Source organism: Amblyomma americanum, chromosome 8 (assembly GCF_052857255.1).
Source record: "Amblyomma americanum isolate KBUSLIRL-KWMA chromosome 8, ASM5285725v1, whole genome shotgun sequence".
Taxonomy (NCBI): Eukaryota; Metazoa; Arthropoda; class Arachnida; order Ixodida; family Ixodidae; genus Amblyomma; species Amblyomma americanum.
The window spans coordinates 7,292,977-7,312,223 of record NC_135504.1 but is presented as its reverse complement, the minus strand read 5'-3'; the positions used below and the strand labels follow the sequence as shown (position 1 = coordinate 7,312,223).

Genomic DNA, 19,247 nt, shown 5'->3' with positions numbered 1-19,247 from the left:
ATAACATTGGAGCAGGAGTCATGCACAGAGTTCCAAAGATCTCTCCCTGATTCTTCCATTTAACTTACAAATTATTCTGACAATATTATAAAATATCTCTGAGCAGCTGCTGATTAAAAAGTTTTGTGTTGCGGGTTGGCTGTGCGGGGAGCGATGAATTATGAATTACGTGGTGTGTGAATGGTGTGAAGTGGCTGTGCTTTTAGCATGAAATGATACTCGTGCAGCCAGGGTTCCATTTTTCCACACATTCTTTATCACTGCGCTCCAACTCCACCGAGGAGAAAATTCTTTAATATACTCCTATAGTTTGGTACACATCGTGTTCCGCGGGTGCTGCGTTCACACACCTATGGAGGAAGAATGAACGGCAAAGATTGGAGGTAAAAACGCAGGCTTCAGGGCGCGTCTTGCTTTTTCTTTCTTCTTTTTTCCGCTCTCCTTTCATCACCTCCGGCAAGGTTCTTCACGACGACCGAGTCACTTTTGAATCACCCCGGAAGTCACCGGCACTGCGAAGAGGAAGCCTCCAGACGGAAGTGAGGTGAGGGCGGCACCGAAAAAAAAAAGACGAAAGGTTTTTTCTTTTGATGAAATGACCTCTTTTTACACTTATTTTAACTGATGAACTGTTAAAACACAGTCACGCCGAGCACGAAGCCAAGCCATAAGCTCATGAATTAATCTTACGTAGTTCATGGTTACAAAAGTATGCTGTGAATGTAAGTTTAGTGAAGCGTAGCTGAAGAGAACGCTCAGAATTTTTAACTCAGTGGAACATTTTTATAACATTGTTGCAGGGAACGAGCCATATATCTTCTTTGTCTTTCTGAAAGCTATTTATAATGCATGGAAGAATTAAGCTCAAATCGCGGAACTATGGCTTGCGACTTGTACACGTGCAAACATTCCATTGTCAATCTACTATACGACGTACGCCTTATGTACGTAACTTGATTTTGAAAAATATAACATGATTTTCATACTACTTTATTTTATAGTTGTGTCTCACGAGGTTCGTGTAAGACTTTCTCAAACTAGACGAAAAATTTTCTTTCGGCAGTTGACCACCTCCCGAGCAGCTTAAGTAAAATGCTAAGCTGATTCGTGCAATTGGCTCGCTCCACTTATAATACGCACTTCGTTGAATTCTATAGGCCGTGTATGGAATACTAGCAAGTTTCATTTGACTTTGCACCGAATGTCTCATACCTAATAATTCTGGACAACAGCATTTTTGAGCGGGAAACCGTTTGAACACTCACTTTTTTGTATAATAAAAGGTTTAACTATAAGAATCAATATAACCGCAGATATCCCGGAAGGCAGTCTTGTATTTTTTCTATTAACTTGTTTTGCTATAGTCAAAAGCGTTCCCCATTGGTTTTCATTTACAGTCTTAAATGTTTGATGCGGTCGATGGAAACACTTTAAAAGCAAATATTTTGCTACATATCGGAAGAATGAAACATTACCTTCAATATTCTCATTACAATTTTCCAATTTCCAAAATTTTTGTCCGACAATGTTGGACAAGTGTCAAATTTTAGTAATGGCTGGCAAACAACTGCGCATGCCCCAATGTTCAGAGCTCATCCAGAGGAAAACAGGTAAGAAAGAACAAGAATAAACAGGCGGTTTTTGCAACAACGCCAGTGTAACCTTACGATCTAAATGCTCCCGGAGGGTGATGTAGCCTTTGCCCTGAGTTCGCACCGAGTGTACTCCTCAGCCCCAATCGAAGTCAAACCATTTCTTTAAGTCGTGCACGCCGCGAATGTTCCGTCCGGAGCACTCCTTCGCCGTTCATCGTATCACATCACTTGCCCTGCCTCCGAACCCAGAAAGCAAGCAAGAGTTGAACATCTTCCTCTATGTCACTGAACACATCCGTTTAGTAAAACAAAAATAGACATCAGCGAACACTTTATACATGCGTATCTTGTAACTCGTCACACTATATCTCCTTTGTTTGTTTTGTGTAGCTTACTGCGCCGGTTGTAGGGCTCGGAAAGAAGACCCGGATGATGAACTAGACATCATTTGTTTCTAGTTCGGCTGTTGTAAGCCTTGGTGTGTTTCTGTGCGTGTGCTTGTGTGTGTGTGTGTGTAAATATGTTAAGAAAAAACACGTTGTTTTCAAATAAACTTTTCAACGCTAGAATCCTAAAATACCTAGAAAATATCACATGGTCTCTCTTACTGTTTACTCTTCGGTTGTTTTTATCGCCAGCCTATAAAGGGTGCCTCAACGTTCGTGACTAGTGGAATTTATCTACCTTTGGGGCGCCTTTCGCGCCCTTTTTTTCTCGTACGTCATGTAACGGCGTAACAGATGCCACTCAAAATGTGTACAGTCACTACCATGCTTCTCTAGCGCTTTGCTTGAAGATTTTCACGTACAGTAACGCCTTTCTCCAAAAAAGCATTGATACCCTTCCCAATCGCCCCTTTCTGAGTTCTGGGTTCGCTAGAACTCGTGCTAAATACGATTTATGTCCTCACCGGTCGGTTATGTCTGTTAAACCGCGTAGACCCGCTTTTATGGACAGAACTCGGCTTTTCGAGTGAAATGCAGTACTTATAGCACATGGACTTTGTCAGAGGTAAAGAGCACACTGCAGTTGGTGGCGAATCTGGTGATGCGCTTTATGTTTGGTGCTCTGCATAAACTATCGGAACTAACGAGGCATTGACATTCAATAAGGACACAGTTTACAGCATATGACATCGCAGCGTCCAGGACCGCCATGAAAGCTCCTAACACATTTCAACGGCCGGGCTGAGGTGAGGTTGCGAGCTACTAGTGAGGTTAGCCTTGCGATTATTTAGCCGGAAATTGCTCCAGCGAGCGACTATGCAGCGTCCGTTCCGACTGCGAGACCGTGCAGTGTATTCTTCACTCCTTGCCGAGGTTGTACACCGTGTTGGCGGAGGCTAGATCAAGCAGGCAAAAAAACCCATGGCCCTGCCATGTCTTAGCAGCCGTGACCATGTCAACTACCGATGCAACCTTGACGGGTTTCCCTGAAGAAGCTGATTGCTCAACCTGCCTCGTGTAAAACAAAACTATGCATTGTGAGAGTCTTAACAGTGTGCCTTGGCTACACAGAAACAACTGCTGCGCGCAACATTCAAAGCGCCCGCGTCTTTCTCTCTCACTGCTAAACAGTTCGCTAGGTACAGCTGACACACTGCGCGAAATACCTACGCCTGGCCAACAAATATATTGTACTTTACATATTATGGCGAGAAGTCTACAAGGCGGCAGAAGACGTTACTTGAGTCTGAGCTGACGCGCTACGGCGTGACATTGCCCTGGAACAACGCTTGGCCGCGAACAAGGGTCCACCCCTAACAGTACAGATAATTGGCCCAATATTGAAAATGTATTGGCAAAGGCTGGTTATACAAATGATTAGAATGAAACCATTAATTCCAAAGATTGGGCCCAATATTGGGAATTTATTGGCAATGACCGGTCGTGCAAAGAGCCAGAATGGTACTATTGGTTTACAATATTAATCCCAATATAGGAAATGTAATAATACAAGCCGGTCCTACTAAAGATTATAATCTATCCGTTTCCAATATTGTGCCCAATATTGGAGTTATAGCCGCAAAGGCCGATCGTACAAAGGACCAGAGTAAAACCGTCCATTTCCAATATTGGATATAATATTGGACTTATGTTGGCGAAGGCCAGTCCTACAAAGTACCAGAGTGAAACCATCCATTTCTAATAATGAGCCCATTACCTGTGCTGCTTGGGGTACGCTAACGCGAGTGGCAGGATGGAAGTTGAGTGACGTAACGTCACTGCGTGCACTCCGAGTCAAAAGTTCAAGTGCAGATACCGCGCTTTCTTTGCTGCTGTGATGTTGATAACTGATATATCTCAGGGTTCTGTAACTCAGCACATGGAGATATGAAAACAGAATTCTAAGTACTTTCATTTGTCTTTAAGCTACAAGCTCTGCACTATAGCACGTGCAAGATCCACCTTTTTGCCTGACTACTTATATGATTCTGATGCTCACAGTGGCCTGTTAAGTTTAAGGTAAGTACGGTGACTAGATTAGTGCTAAAGTATTTTCTGCAAAGGGGTCTTCAATGCAATGTTCCTTAAGTGTGCACTTTTTGTTTTCCAGTCTGCATAAAAACATAACCAGAAAGATGTATATCTATTGAATAGAAAACTACCGATATAGATTTCTAGATACGCCAGCATTTGCTCTCCTTCTTATGATTAATTAGCGAACTGAAAGCATTCAATAAAATTTTGAACCAATAAAAGATAAGCACAGCAACTGGCTAATAGACTTTTGACCAAGAGTGCACCTTGCTATTTGTTTGGATGAAGCTGCCACTGAATGCTGGCAGGAAGACTCCAAATCTCTTTAAGGAACTTTGGGATGTTTCGTTTCCGTGCATTTACAATAGCAAGCGAAATTGCTTTTTTTAAATATTACTTGACGCCATCATGATGGTCGACGTCAAAGACCTTGCTCGTACATTCCTCAACGGCTGTGATCCCACAAGGCGGTCAGGCCAATTTGGGTGAATAGGGCAGCTTTTGCAGAGCTTTCGTTGCAGCCGAGATTCGAATACAGTGCAATGGATAGCTGTGCAAACTGGCAGCACAGCGTCAACGGAGTCTGCACTCTACCGAGCGAAAGTCTCGTACACATGTAAAGCGCCTGGTGAAAACGGGGAACGAAGCTGCGCTTCGTCTACAACTTTGAGTAATCTTCAGGTCTCAGAGCGTCCTTTCATTCCTCCGTAGTTATGCTGCTCGAGGTCTCATATCCAAGCGCTTCCGTGGCACAATTATACCTCATCTTCTATTTGCCCAAAATCAAGCGACAGACGTCGGTCTTTGCCTTTTTCGAATCGCTTTCCCTCGACATCCGTCTATTTCGTGTAGCAAGCGCCCCCTCATTTCTTTTATGTACACTTGCAACTGGCTTGCTGAGATTTACCAGGAATGCTGCCCCGTTGGGGAAATGCATGCACAACCGTTTGCAGTTCTGTTTTACTTTCTCCTTCCGCTTCACTACCTAAGGATTTGTCGTAGGACATTGGCAAATGTTGTTTCCCTAGCTTTGCGATAGCTTCGTGTGTAGTAGTTTTCATGGTAACCGTATCCTTTTTAACCACGTCGTCACCAGCCGAGCGGAATCATCTCTTCATCTTAATGATCGCACATACTCTAAGTTTGCGCGTGCGCTCTGTTCTTGCTCGCTTTTTTTTAACGCTTCGTTAAACGAATCGAAGCGCGTTGAATCACGCGACAAGCGGAAGCAAAGCCACATTGAAGCACCCTATAAGCAATGAACAGGAATCGAAAAAACAAGGACACTATAACATCTGTCACGGGTGAAGAGCGCGCGTGGAAGGAGGCGCGTCTCCGCACCACGCCCCCCAGCAGTCATCGTCATCACCCACGTCATCGTACACACCGTCAACAAACGCCAGAGTCGTCGACGTCAATCTGCGTTCTCAATGACGTCACTGGCCGAAGAAGCACATTACGGCACACAGCGGTGGCAGCGAAGAAGATGGGGGAGCAGTCTTGATGATTGCTCGCGGACGAGGACGTTTCGGCTCCTCCCGTGGCACTATGCGCAAGACAGTTTGGCGACGGCAATTCCTTTACTTGTTTGTTTCGCAGGCGTCCGTCGTTTCGGGCTGCGTCGTCGATGCCTCCTGGATGTCGCTCTTGCGCAGAGTCGGACGATCCCAGTTGTCCAACTGCAGGCCGAGCTGTGGTAGCAGCGCTTCCGGATCGCTGGCCCTGTGGCTCCAGCGTGGTACCTTGAGGGTGCTCGAGTCTGCGTCCTCGTCCATTGGTTCTTGAGAGCCCCACGAGAACCTGCGCAGAAACGAAATGAGGCCACACGTCGTGAACAGGGAGGCATCGTGTGATCGGAACTCAAAAACTCACAGGAAGGCTACGACTGTATATAACGCGAGATTCAGCGATGGCTGTTGAGGCGTTTAGTCACGTGACGTCCTGCCAGGGCAGGGTTGCATCAAGTGACCACTGGTTATGTGGTGATGTGATGCACCCCTGCAGTAGTGGTCACATGATGCACCCCTGCACTGGCAGGCGGCTGTTCCAAACAGAGCCATCCGTAGGCTTATGCGACACAGCTTGACCGGCGCACCAATCGGCTACGCCGATGCCGACGGCGCGAGAAAGCCAGGGACGGGCGCCTAACAGCTGTCGCTGTCAAAGACAGAAGCGACTTTTGTTTAGTCTCTCAACGCGTTAAACTCATGGTCCTTAACATACTTCCTGTGCTGAAATCTGCCGTCGTGAAGGCGTAGATCTTCAAACGCTCATCCTTAATCGGCGAATCAGTGTCATCCATTCAGCCCGTAAGCTTCCTGCTTCGTTGGTGTTTTGAAACCATTCGAGCAAACTAAAATGAAAAAGAAACATAGCAGCAGATTGTGCATTACCCTCAGCTGTTAGGTGATCAGTATTTTTTTTTGAGTTCCAGCTATAAATCAGGACTAAACGCTGGCCCACACTACTGTTAACGCACGTGCTAGTCAAACTTTAGAAATTTGGTATTTATACACGTGGTAAGAGCGGACACATATGACTAGGCTTAACCAGCACCTTCGAGCAAAATATATTTAGAACTACAGGCGAGACTACCTGAGTAGCGCTCCTAACTGTTGGATTATAGAGTATTTACAAAACCGCACGTACGCTTCATTTTTCCCCGGTTTTCCTGTTTTCGCATCTTCTTAAAAAGGTTCATTTGATCAATCCGGGCAAGGCTGTTTTATTATCTTAGTTTATGGGTATATTTTTGTGCAAACACTTATTTTAACATTGCTTTCTGAAACACAGATTCTATTAATTCTCTGCTGTTCCCCCTCCAAAAGTACCTCCGCTACTTTCCTTCTTATAGAGATCATGAGAAAGCCGAGCGGTGGAGTAGTGATCTGCTCCTGGCGTTTTATAGATCGAAGGGCTCTTAAGTAGCCGTATTTATAGTATTCTGAAAATCCCTATGTAAAATGAAAAAAAGCAGTGTTTTAGTGTAGTTAAAACGAGTAGGATGAGCGAAAGCATTTGCTCACAGATGGGTGTTGATGCAGACGACGATGTGCAAGAGCGAGAGTATGTTGTAGTTCAATACGAGGCGTGATATGGGCTGCGGCGATAGCATAGTGCCTTCGTGCAGTGGCCAGCGAAGCAGATCTGTTCGCGCCGCCGCGGGTTCGAAACCCAGTGGCGGCAATGTTTAATCATGTATTCAAGGTCAAGGTCAGCGCTTCAGCGATGGCCCGGATCTTGCAGGTTTGGTCCTGAAGCAAAGCTTTCGCTCTAAAATGTGAAGAAAGCATAGTGCTCTCGTGCAATGGCCAGCGACGCTCACCTATTCGCGCCACTACGGGTTGAAAACCCAGTCACGGCAATATTTATTTTATTTCTGCAGGTTGGCCAGTGTCAACCTCAAGGTCATGCAAGCCAGAAGATTGTTGGTTGGGTTTGACCGTGTTAAATAGTGCTTTCGCTCTAAAAAAAAAAACGGGTATAGTAGTCTGAAGTATAAAGCCCCTGTAGCGCGCTAGAATTTGCACTCCTTTCTTCAGCTAAGTAATGTAGGCTGAAGGGAACTTCTTCAAGAGCAACGAGGCCCACCCGTCAATAGAGCACGCATGTGCTTTGATGACTTGAGCGGAGAGCGGCATTAAGAGGAGGAAGCGGACTTCAAAAGTGAGTTTAATTAGCTAAGTAGGCAAAGTGTGTTCTGCTAGAGGCACCAGGATCTGGTGTGGGTATGTGTATGTTTGGAGTCGTCTCCACGCGACTACCTGCGTATTATTTAAAGACGGGTCTCGTGGGGCCATATGTTGAGGGAGGCAAGATCAGACGTGTGTACACACCGCGGGCTGAGATGGTCCCTCGACCATATAATCTGGGAATGCCCAAATTCTCCTGGGAGAGCGCTGAATATCAATTCTAATGAATCCTGGGAGACAATGCTGCGTAGTTCGGACCCCAAGCTCCAGCTCCGCCTCGTCCGAATGGCTGAAGAGGCCGCCGGGACACAAGACCTCCCGGCCAGCATCTAAAGCGGTGCCTCCTACCTCCTCGGTGTAGTGCCGAGGAGGGTTGGGGGAATGTCGTTTTTGTCGCATATTAAAGTTCTTTCCTCCTCCTCCTCTGCTAGAGGCACGCAGTAGATGGCAAGAGTATCGGATAGTGCGCCGAGTTGAGAGGGTTTGGGGGAAGGTGTGACTGGACCTCTTGCAACAAGGGCGATACGAGGTCATTGGGACGAGTTCTTGTTATGCAGAGAGCATCATTAGGTAATGATGATGATAGTGATGATGATCACGCCCCATTTCAAAAAATAGATCTCCTGACGCCTTCATACGCATGGCCGCCATCGCCAGCGAAGAGCAGCCACGCGTACCCGGCAGCCGCAGGAGTTACGTGCACCGGTCTTCTCCGGGCTCCCTTTCACCTGGCCACGACGTGTCCGTGAGGAGAGCACGAGGGCGCCTCCAGCTTGTGCAGGTCGCTCGTCGAGTGCGAGTGGCGACCGCTGAAGCCGCCCGCCACGCCGACGCCGGCCCCGGCCACGTCGTCGCGTCGCTCGGAGGTGTTGCGCAGGTCCACCGTGCTCCCGGACAGCGGCCGACCCGACGGGGCCCGCGCCGTCGCCGAGGGCGAGGTCGCCGACGTCGTAATGCCGGAGACCATCATGGCGCCGCCTCCTCCGGCCGCGGCTGCACTCGTTGAGGCGCCCACGTTGACCAGCGAGTTTCCGGGGACACCACCTCCGCCGAAGTTGGCCGGAAGTGCTCCAACCAGCGGACCGCAGACGGACTTCTTCTTGGTGCTCGAGCCGAAGTGGAAGAATCTGCACCGCAGGCATAGTGCCGCGTGAGACCTCGCAAACTACAACCTTCTGAACGGACGAAGAACAGAGGAATTCTTGTGTTACAACACTCAGACTGCAGTAGCCGGTCTGCTTTGAACGGGTTAGCTTTTTTTATTTTCTTCTCTCGCATCGCCAAGCTATGTTTTGTATGTGGTCACGTGGATTCTAGCCAGCGTTCTCACAACACGTTATTTTGGCGTGTGAGCGCTCAGTTAGCTTTTCGACGGGACACAATCTCCTGGCTTCTGATTGTCCCTAGACAAAAATATCGTACTGCATGTTGAGAGTGCTACTTCTGTTGAGCTTTTTAATAACGACTCTAATACGTCACGCCGTGCAGTTCAGTGCTGTAGAAGCAGTGGTATAGCTATGAACAACAGCAATCGCTGAATTCCAGAGCAGTAGTCAGCCTGAGCGGCCTCTATGACCTTGTGCAGAACTATAGGCTAATACCACTTATCTGCTCAGCAAATGGCAGTACCGCTCAATCCTTTGAGACACACTGATTTCATTTCGACTCCACATAACTTTTTCCTTCCGTCCTCGCTGTACTTTTTTTTCTTTCATCGTCCCTGACTCAAGCCCAGTGATCGTGGATAGCCGCCGCAGTAGCTGAGTGGTTATGGCACTTGACTGCTGACCCGAAAGACGCGGGTTCGATGCCGGCCGCGGTGGTCGAATTTAGATGGAGGCGAAATGCTATAGGGCCGTGTACTGTGCGATGTCTGCGCACGTTGAAGAAGCCCAGGTGGTCGAAATTACGGGAGCCCTTCACTACGGCGTTCTTCATAGCCTGAGTCGCGTTGGGACGCTAAACCACATAAACCATAAACCATAAAACAGTGATGGTGGAGGCGTGACATCGCTTGAGTGAGTCACAAAGATACAGAATCGGAAGGGAATCATGTACCGTCTTTGCCAAAAGTAATCAAAACTAACGGCAGCGGGCTCTGAGTCGAGCGGCGGCGCTGCGGTACCCGGCGCTGGCCGCTACTCCCCGGCTGCGAGTGTATACGGGGTGACGTAAGCAATACCGCGCTCCCGCCCTGCTCCCTTGGATGATAAGAAGGAGGTAGCATGCGTGGCGAGAAACTTAGCGCCTTCGGGCGGCTGTCATACTGAGTGATGGCGCAGGCTTACGCCAGCCAGTTTACTCTCGCAGGCGGAGAGCAGCGGCCAGCGCAAAAGACAGCAGCGCCGCCTCTCGGCTGCTCGGTTACTTTCGGCAAAGACGGTACACTATCGCATCTACGGCCGGTCGCATCCACGTACCTTTTTCGCTGGCCCTGCGCCTGCTGCATGGCCTGCGCCTTGGCCATCAGGCGCCGGAAGTGCTCGGAGCGGGTGAAGCGCGTGTACGTGTCCTTCTTCATGAGTGCGAACACATGGTGCTGGGCGGCGTCCAGGCTGAAGCGCGTGGGACGCTCGTGCGCCTCCTGCTGTGTGCGCTCCAGCGTCTCGCTGTCCAGGTTCACCTCACACGGGGCGCCCCTGCACAGGAACTCCCTGCGCGGACGGATGGCCAGCATTGAGGTGACGTCGACAGGCTCTCGTGAGCGCCACACGGTGGTGCAGTGTGTGACACGGCTGGCGTCGTTTCCTATATCAAACGCCGAAGTATTTTTCCAGACATCCGCGCTCTTTCTAGTGCGCTTTGGAGGGTCTTCAGTGAGCTCGTCGCTTTTAGCATTTTTTGCTCGCATTTACGAGGACGTATAGGGTGGCGAACTTTGGCTGAGTTTCAATGTTTACAAAACCCTTTTTCTCTTTAGATCTATCTCTTAGGATGAAGTGGATTTGTAATAAGGAAGTATTTAGTCATTAACCTCCACCCAAGCGCAACCGTACTGCTTTGACAGTTTACCGCTTTCTTTTGTGGCAGTTGGCTGCACTTGGGTCTAGGCGAATGAGAAATTGCTTCCTTATTGGAAACCCTTATGACCAGAGGAATTACCTTGCCAGACATCTTGAGTTCTAGCACCACGGGCCCAAGCTGCCTAATGGCACTAGATAAAGGTACATAAAGTGGCGGATGCTTTGACGCATGCGCGTAGACCCTATTGCGGATGAGTTGTCAATCGGCATTTGCACTGACGTTCAGAAGCGCCAAACAGCTGGCGCAGTCAAAGCTGTCATTTTCGTGTCTCTGAGACTTTTGTGCTCTTAATTGATGTACTGTGCTTAAGCGCTACAAATGCGGTACTAGCAACATCTTACGTTATTCAAACTTTCTTAGGTCTCATGCCTAAAGTCCTTTTAGTTTTCAAGCATGTGTTCCTTGAAGTCAAGCTTCTTTTTTATTTTGAACAAAAAAAAAAACGGGCCGATTGCGACCTTTTGTCACCAGTGGCGCATCGTAAACTATTGTGGCCTGTCATTGTCCAGGAATGGTGCAGGCTCATTCAAAGCAACCGAGAGATCGGCCAAAAGAATAGGTCCCACGATCATTTGAAGTGGAACAGCTGTTTGCGTCACGTGATATTTATGACAGGGCATGAAGTGAATACATACGATACGTACACGAGTGAAAGATTCCGAGAATGAGAATTCCTCGTGGCAAGGGCGCCCTAGAAGCCTAGGATTATAACTTTGTCATTTTTCTACATTACGCGATAAGGGGCAAACAAGGATCCTTATCACACTGCCATTATCAAGGTGATAAGGCATAAAAGACTAGGCGTACCAGAAACCTTCACACGCATGAGAAATAAATACAGCATACATCATCCGATGTTTGCGCACCGGGAGCTTTGCCTTTTTGAAAACAATGAGATTCCCACGTGCTTCATTATCATTCAAAGTTCTAGTCTGCTGCCGAGCACAATGTTTCCTGTCCCTTTGGGAACGAAGCAGTCCAAGAGGAGAACGTCCAGATGACTAAGACCTTATTCAATCCTAAACAAAAATGGCGTGGACACTACTGTACTGCAGGGGCCCCATTTCAAAGCCGGGGCCCATCTCACGCCCTAAATTTCAAGTCCGAGCCCTAGAAGTGCCGTAAATGCGGTATTCAATAATTATTCCAGTGAACATGAAAAACTATGATGAACGGCTGTGTTAAAAAAATTAGAAAACACGAAAAACTGAATTTCGTTTAGTATTATGTTTAAGTTCTAAAACAGTAGACCAATTTCACCAGCAGTTGCGATATGCCACCGCCGCCGCGATACACTATGGGAGTTTTGGTACTACAGCCGGCGGCCGCTTTGGCGCCGTGCATGGAGTAGAACTTTCTGACGGGCTAGTTGGTACATCTCTATTAAACAGCGTGCGCTAACTGGATGTACACAGGATGTACACAGAATGCCATATTTTTTCTCGCACAAGTCTATCGATGTTTGGTAGCACTTTCGGCCACAGGGATTCGGTCTTTCGGCGATGCCGATGAGGTTACGCCAGAAACCAGACAGCACACCCATGACCAGAAACTCAGGACAGAGGCTAGACAGTGCCGCTAAACCTGGCGGCCTATCACCTTCTGTTCTACAGCCATTCGGTCATTCTCCCTCTTTTTTACGTCACGGATGACGTCAGCGCGCTATTTTTGAATCTTCAAAGCCATACGCCACGTGGTAGCAGCCAACAGAACTAGATGCGCCTGTCCCAAATTTCCAGGAATGCGCGCGTCACGCTGTCCTTCTTGCACTTTGTCGCTTCGCTCTCTGACTCGAGCGTAGCTTGCAAAAAACCGTTGTTAGGCCTAAAGCATAGCTTGTAATAAACCGTTGTTAGACCTAAACAGCAGCTTGCAATAAACGGTTGCTAGGCCTAAAGCATAGCTTGCAATAAACCGTTTTAGGCCTAAAACATAGCTTGCAATAAACCATTGTTAGGCCTAAAGCATTGCTTGCAATAAATCGTTGTTAGGCCTAAAGCATAGCCTGCAATAAATCGTTATTAGGCCTGAAGCATAGCTTGGAATAAACCGTTGTTAGGCCTAAAGACACGCTGCTCGAGAGGAGGGCGCACTCACTCGTAGATGGCGGCCACCTTGCGAGGCACCTCCTGCTGCGAACCGTGGCGCAGGTCCTGGACGGCCTTCCAGAAGAGGATGTTCTCGTGGCTGTACTCGGTGCGCAGGTACTGCTCGAATTCGTGTGCCCCCATGGGGTCTGCAAGGAGCTCCTCCAGACACAGGTTCCACCGCTGCAGGCGCCGCTCAGTAGGCACCTCTGCCCTGCAGCGGGGGAAAATAAGATCTTGCCTTAGACTGTCAGCACCCTAACTGCGCACATGGTGATGTGAACCCTTTGATTTTAGCGTGCCCGCGTTTTTGTGCCGAGCGTGAGAGACTCCTGGAAAACCCTGAAGAGACTGCGCGTTCCCTTGGATGACGTCTCACGCACAGTGCACCCTGTGGGATCCCGAACTGAGCGGCGATTAGTGTCACGATCACTCTTGAAGTTATTGGAGGACACTGGCCTTTGTGGGGACCTGCCCTGCAGCCCCCTGAGTTTGCTTTCCCGCGAGGCACCGTGCAGCAGCAGTCGTACCCCGAGGATGAGCGCGTTCCCTTGCCAGTTACATTAACTGGCAAGAGAGGGCGCCAGCGTCGCTGCGCGGGAGACTGCTGAAGCCCGCCCGCGGGAGATGGGGTCTCTTCGGCCGGGAGAATGAGCCGGGGCGGACGCGTCGCTCGGCGGCTCCGCTCTTCGCCGGCGGGGCGAAGAAGCAACGGGGAGACAGGCTCCCGTACTCGTCCCGTCCGGCCTGCGGAGTTTATATCCCTTGCCCTAGCGCGGGCGAACATTCGCTCGGAACCTTGCTGGTGAGTCGGACGTCCTTGATTCATTAGCGTACCTTGTTGCTAGCTGGCGTTATTGTTTCTGTAGCAATAAATGCCTGTTTGTGTCAGCCAATGTGTCGTTCCTTTGTTCCCTCAGAGCAAGGCCCGCCGTGGTCGGCGTGCGCTCGGTAGCGTACGCGATCACGGGGTGGGGTCCGGGCGGCTTTGAACCGTGTCAGCCGCGATTGAGTGGGGAGAACGTACTTATCTCCCCATGTCAACCCCACATCTGGCGCCCAACGTGGGGCCTGCTCTTGGAACATTGGACGACTGTCGGTTCGGTTCGAGGAACGCTCTTTGTCCGGACTTGACAAGTGCTAGGCCTAGAGTGAATTTTGATCGCTAGGACCTGCGGCATGCTTTCTTGAGTGCGAGGTGTATTGCGCTGCAGCATGTTTGAACTTTTCGACATGCTCAGCACATTTTTTTTCCCTGGAGTTTCTTCGTGAGAATCACTTGGTCCGCATCGAGGGAGTTCGAGGCCTAGCGCCCGCGGAGTCGCCGAGCCCGAAGCGAGTGAGTACGGAAGCCGCGTGGGTGGTCCGAGTTTCTGTATATATTTTCTCTACTATCTCTTTTTCGACTCTGGGAGTCGCGGCTCCGGGAGCCGGGTGGCCTGGGGCCATGGGTGCCGCTACGAGCTCGCTGGTATTGCAGCTCGGCACCGGGCGCTCCGACACCGTCCGATACGGTGGGCGCCGACCGCTCAGAAGCTGCTTTGTGCAGTGAGCGGGGTAGGACAACACCCTCTAAATACTTTCTTCAGGCCTCTCCAGGCCCTCCTTTCCACACGCGCTACGTCACGCCAAGTGTCCGGTCAGGCTGCTCACCAAGCGCGGCTCCGCTCCGCTCGGTTGTCTCCCTCGATGTGCTCGCGCTTGCCCGGGCAAGCACAGACACGAACGCAGTCTTGCAGTGAGCGTCTAGCTGCTGCTTGAGTCTTTCAGCCTGGCGTTGGGTGCATTTCCGTTCGCTCCTCGCACGGCTGTGTCTGTTTCGTGTGGCCGTTTCTTGTGTGGCGTGCGTACCTGTGCTAGCGCACGAATGGGAAACTGATTGCCTGCCGTGTAGCGAGTGCAACTTCGTGAAACATGGGCCGGTGCTGTGTTCCCGGGTGCCGCGGGAACTACCAGAATGGTCCCAAAGTACGTGTTTATTGCTTCCCAAGAGACGAAGTACGAAGAAAAGCCTGGTTGCGAGCCATTCCACGGAAGGATTTCACACCTACAGAGCATTCGAGGGTAAGACTCTGAAATATTGCTTAATAGGCGCTGGTAATTATCTTAGTTGTGAGCTGTCGCTCCCGGAAAGGCATGCTGTCTTTGTAGGCAATGATATCACTTCTTACACTTATGTATGAATTGTCCAGGAAGCATTTAGTTCTGTGGATGTGCATAAGGCTTGTGTAAAAGCTGTGTAAATATGTAAAAGCTGTTCACTATTCAGACTCTTTTTACTTAGTGTTTTAGGCAATGGAGAGTCATGGCGAATGGCCTTGCTTCATTTTCTCGTGCAGGTGTGTGAACTGCACTTCCACGCAGGCGACTTCATTACGACGTTGTCACACCAAGATGAACTGACAGGGAAAATAATAGAGGTGAAGCGTGACAGGCTACAGTTGAAGATTGATGCTGCGCCTTCTGTTTTTCCAAACTGCCCAAAATACTTGTCCTCAACGCCTGGACGGAGTGAATCGCCAGAGACGAAAAAAGCAAGAAGGGAAAACGCTGCTTTGCAGGAGGCTATGAGGAAGTCACTTCAGTCTAATGAGCTTGAACAGAAAAGAAACAAAGTTTCATCTTACGAGGAGTTCAAATCTAAGTTGCCTGGAATCTGCAACACGAAATTCTGGACCGTTTCTGTCGATGAGCAGTGCGTTAGGTTCCTTCTCATCGAGAATGATCCTTCACCTAATGTGAAATGCGCCTTGGTAGTTCTCCCTGATCTGTCACTTTCTGTTTTCTTGAATGGAGTGAAGCTTCTGTCGCTTCCTTCAGGCAGGATTCTGCCAGCTCAAGTATGCGACACCTCCAGCCTGTCCTTGCTGCTAGAAGAACTCGAGATAGGCTTGCATAATATACCTGAGGTGACGAAAGAGTCGAAACATACTAAAGTATTGCAGTTTGTCGGTTCACTGCTTGCAGACCTCATTGAGGACAGTGATACGACGAAAGAACAGTCTTTGCTGAAATTTCTGGTTGAGCAGATAGAGCTTCTCCTCGCGAAACAGCATGTGTATAGCGCAGAGCTGCTGGTATTCGCCAGTATTTTGAATTCAATTTCTCCTCACGCATATCACTTCACAAGAGCTGCATCAAGAATCATTCTGCCCCATCCTTCCACACTGCGCCGTGTTTGCTCAAATTACAAAGCTGACCCTCTTGTGGAGCAAAATCAACCGCACTGTCTCTCCTACATCCGAGAACGAGTCAAATCAATGAAAGACCACGAGAAGACAGTGACCCTGATGATCGATGAGATCCACATAAAACCATACTTCGACTACAAAGGGGGCACAATAGTAGGATCGTCGGTTCATTCAACGGAACCAGCAACAACAGCCCATGTGTTCATGGTACAATCACTCCTTTCTGCAAACAAGGACGTCATTCACATATTACCTGTGAGCAAACTGAGCGCAGAAATTTTGCACGAGCATGCTAAGAACATAATCATTAATGTTGAGAAAATGGGGCTCAAAATTATCGCTGTGATAACGGACAACAATGCTCTGAACCGCAAGATGATGTCGTTATTTGCTACAAGTCCTCAGGTGAGCATTGTCTATCCCCATCCAGCCGATAACGCTCGCCCTCTTTTCTACGTGGTCGATCCTGTGCATCTCTTGAAGTGCATTAGGAACAATTGGATTAACCAGAAAAACCCTGGAACATGCCTCTATTTCCCTGAAATGGACTTGAGTGGAGCAATGCCCGAAGGGCCTCCTCGTATGAAAGCTGCTTCTTTCGCAGCTGTGCGGCAGCTTTATTCTTCAGAGAAGACGTCGCTTGTGAAGGCTGCTTACAGACTGAACGCAAAAGCCGTGAATCCAACCTCAATGGAGCGGCAAAATGTAAAGCTCGCTCTCGACGTCATTAATCAGTTTGTTTCAAATGCCCTCAGGACACATGGTTCCGCGTTCAAGATTCCTCAAGCTGAGTCGACTGCTCTTTTCATTGACGTTATCCTCACATGGTGGCAAATAGTCAATGTTAAGACCCCTTGCAAAGGCCAGAGGCTAAGGGACAGCATGCAAGACCCTGTAAGGTCTGTTGATGACACACAGTTAGCTTTCCTGAGCGGCGTTGTGGACTGGTTGGACGCTTGGGCAAGAATAAACATCACCAGTGGCTCGCTGACGAAAGAGACTCACAGTGCTTTGCGACTGACATGCTATTCTCTGGTAGAACTCTCGCGCTACTGCTTAGAAGAACTTCACTTCAAGTACGTACTGCTGGGCAAATTTCAGACGGATGCGCTAGAAGACCGGTTCGGCCGTTACCGCCAGCTGGCAGGATCACAGTACCACATTTCCGTGCGTCAGCTCTACGAATGTGAGAAGAAGCTTCGTCTTCAAAAACTTTTGACATTTCCACGCGAGGAAACAGAGTTTGAAGACGTAAGTGAGGATCTTGTCCCATGCAACTTTTCTGTGGCTGTCAGCGACGACGATATTACACACGCCCACTCTGACATGGATGCTATTGTCTACATTGCAGGATACGCTGCTCATGCTGCTTTAAAGAAGCTTTCATGTTCTGCTTGCTTCAGCACATTGGTGATTGAAAATCGAGAGATCGAAGCGGAAAATACTGCCATGATAGCTAACCTGTCGAGAGGAGGGCTGAAGTTTCCCCAGCCATGCACAGTTCACATGGTACTGATGACTAAACTAGTTGCAGAGAAGTTGTCTTTTGGAGCAACCGCGGAAGATTTTCTCTCCTGTAGAAATCAACGTGGTGTCGTGATTTCACAGACGATTTCCCTCCTGGACGAACACGACATTGAGACATGTGAAAATGGCCACACTGCACAAACTCTCCTGCGCTTGGTAGTACGCGTTGCAACCAACGTTGTTCTAAACAACTTTTGCAAACTAAGAAATGATGCCATACAAGACAATGCGCAGCAGAAGGCCGCAGCCCGGAAAGCAGCAACGCTTAAGAAGAAGTAAGTTTTATTCCCAAGCAATAAAAATGCTTTGCGCACACTTCATTGCTGGTGTCTCGTCGTTTTTTATTGTAAGGGTCAGATTAGCTGTACAAATACTCAACAGCGCAACATTATTGTGACTGTCATTATTGCTGTGTGTGAAAGCTTTAAGCAAAACACAATACAGAATAAAACTAACACAATGCGCAGTAGACGGTCTTTTTTTTTTCAATGTTCACGAACTTCTACTTTAACAACTAGATATACGCATGTGCGGTCTGTGCGGATGGATTTTACCGCACGGCAGACATCATGTACGTGATAGAACCTAATAATTAGATGATTAATTGAAATTAACTAATCAATTTTTTATTATAATGACCAATAATGCGAAATTGGCGGCCGTATGCTAAATTGTTTATTATAAAAAACTGTATTAGCAGCTCGAACTTTCTTGACAATAAGGTGTTCTGCAATAAAAAAAATATATAAAGCAGATAAAATGATAGCCTAAGGCGCGCACAAACTAGCGAATTTCTTTTCTGCAGCAACGACAAAAATGAAAATGAAGGAATCACTTATAAGGCAGCTACGTACGGCAGTACCCGAATAGTGCAGACGGGCGCGGCGCGCTGAAATCGCGGAGCGCGGGGCCTGCACGGTCCCTTGGCGTGACGTCACGCGGCCGGTGGAGAGGCCTTAGCATTGAGAGGGTGTTGGGTAGGACCACCCAACAAAGCTGATGTCTCCTCGCGGCTGCGCGCACAAAACCCGTTTCGGGTCTTTGGTGTGGTCACGGTCGTTGTCGGAGTGGTCGTTAGGCCTGAGGCTTTTCGGAGCTGCCTGCACCACATTAAAAGAGACATGACCACCGGACCGTGACGCTGAGAGGGGGCGCACTTTGCTGCCCGTCCGTTTTTTTTGCAACCTCGCACGAACTGAGCAGTCTCGTTCAACTCAAGAAAGGGCTTTGTTCACTCGAACTTTGCGTTTGCACAGCCGCCGACACGTTTTGCTAGCGAGTTAGGCATTTTGCCACGAGGCCCTTGCGGATGCCGTTTCCCCTCCCGTGACCTACGTTAAAGGCACGCCGAGAGCGTTTCGACAATTTTGCAGATCCGGTGGAGCCACCCAGGCTTGCTGACCGGTGCACATCGTCTCGCTGCCACCTGCTGCGACGGAGCGGCCTGTATCCTGTTCGCCGCATCCATCCGGGGCAGCTGTGGCGAGACCAGACAGCAGTCACCTCCGGCTGCTGCTGCCCTGGCGACTACTGCAGGATCCTGGCCTGCAGTTTTCCCACCGGCCTTCGATTCGCGGGCCTGCGGACACGGTAGTCCGCGGGCCATACGAGTCGTCCCAGCGGAGACCTTCACGCCGCCTTCGGAATACCG

General features: G+C 49.0%; 1 protein-coding gene across 3 annotated transcripts in view; it reads right to left on the bottom strand.

Moving 5' to 3' along the window:
* Nucleotides 1–235: 235 nt before the first annotated feature.
* Nucleotides 236–19,247, bottom strand: part of LOC144100849 (regulator of G-protein signaling 7-like) — a 47,375-nt gene continuing 28,363 nt past the window's right edge. The window contains exons 12-15 of one of the 3 annotated variants that reach the window (XM_077633737.1): nucleotides 12,889–13,092; nucleotides 10,188–10,421; nucleotides 8,445–8,894; nucleotides 236–5,875 (exon numbers count right to left, since the gene is read on the bottom strand). In XM_077633737.1, the coding sequence (XP_077489863.1) occupies nucleotides 8,492–8,894; nucleotides 10,188–10,421; nucleotides 12,889–13,092 (841 nt within the window). In that variant the 3' untranslated portion in view covers nucleotides 236–5,875; nucleotides 8,445–8,491. The remainder of the gene's footprint in view (nucleotides 5,876–8,444; nucleotides 8,895–10,187; nucleotides 10,422–12,888; nucleotides 13,093–19,247) is intronic. The other 2 variants (XM_077633735.1, XM_077633736.1) reach the window with 2 other exon arrangements.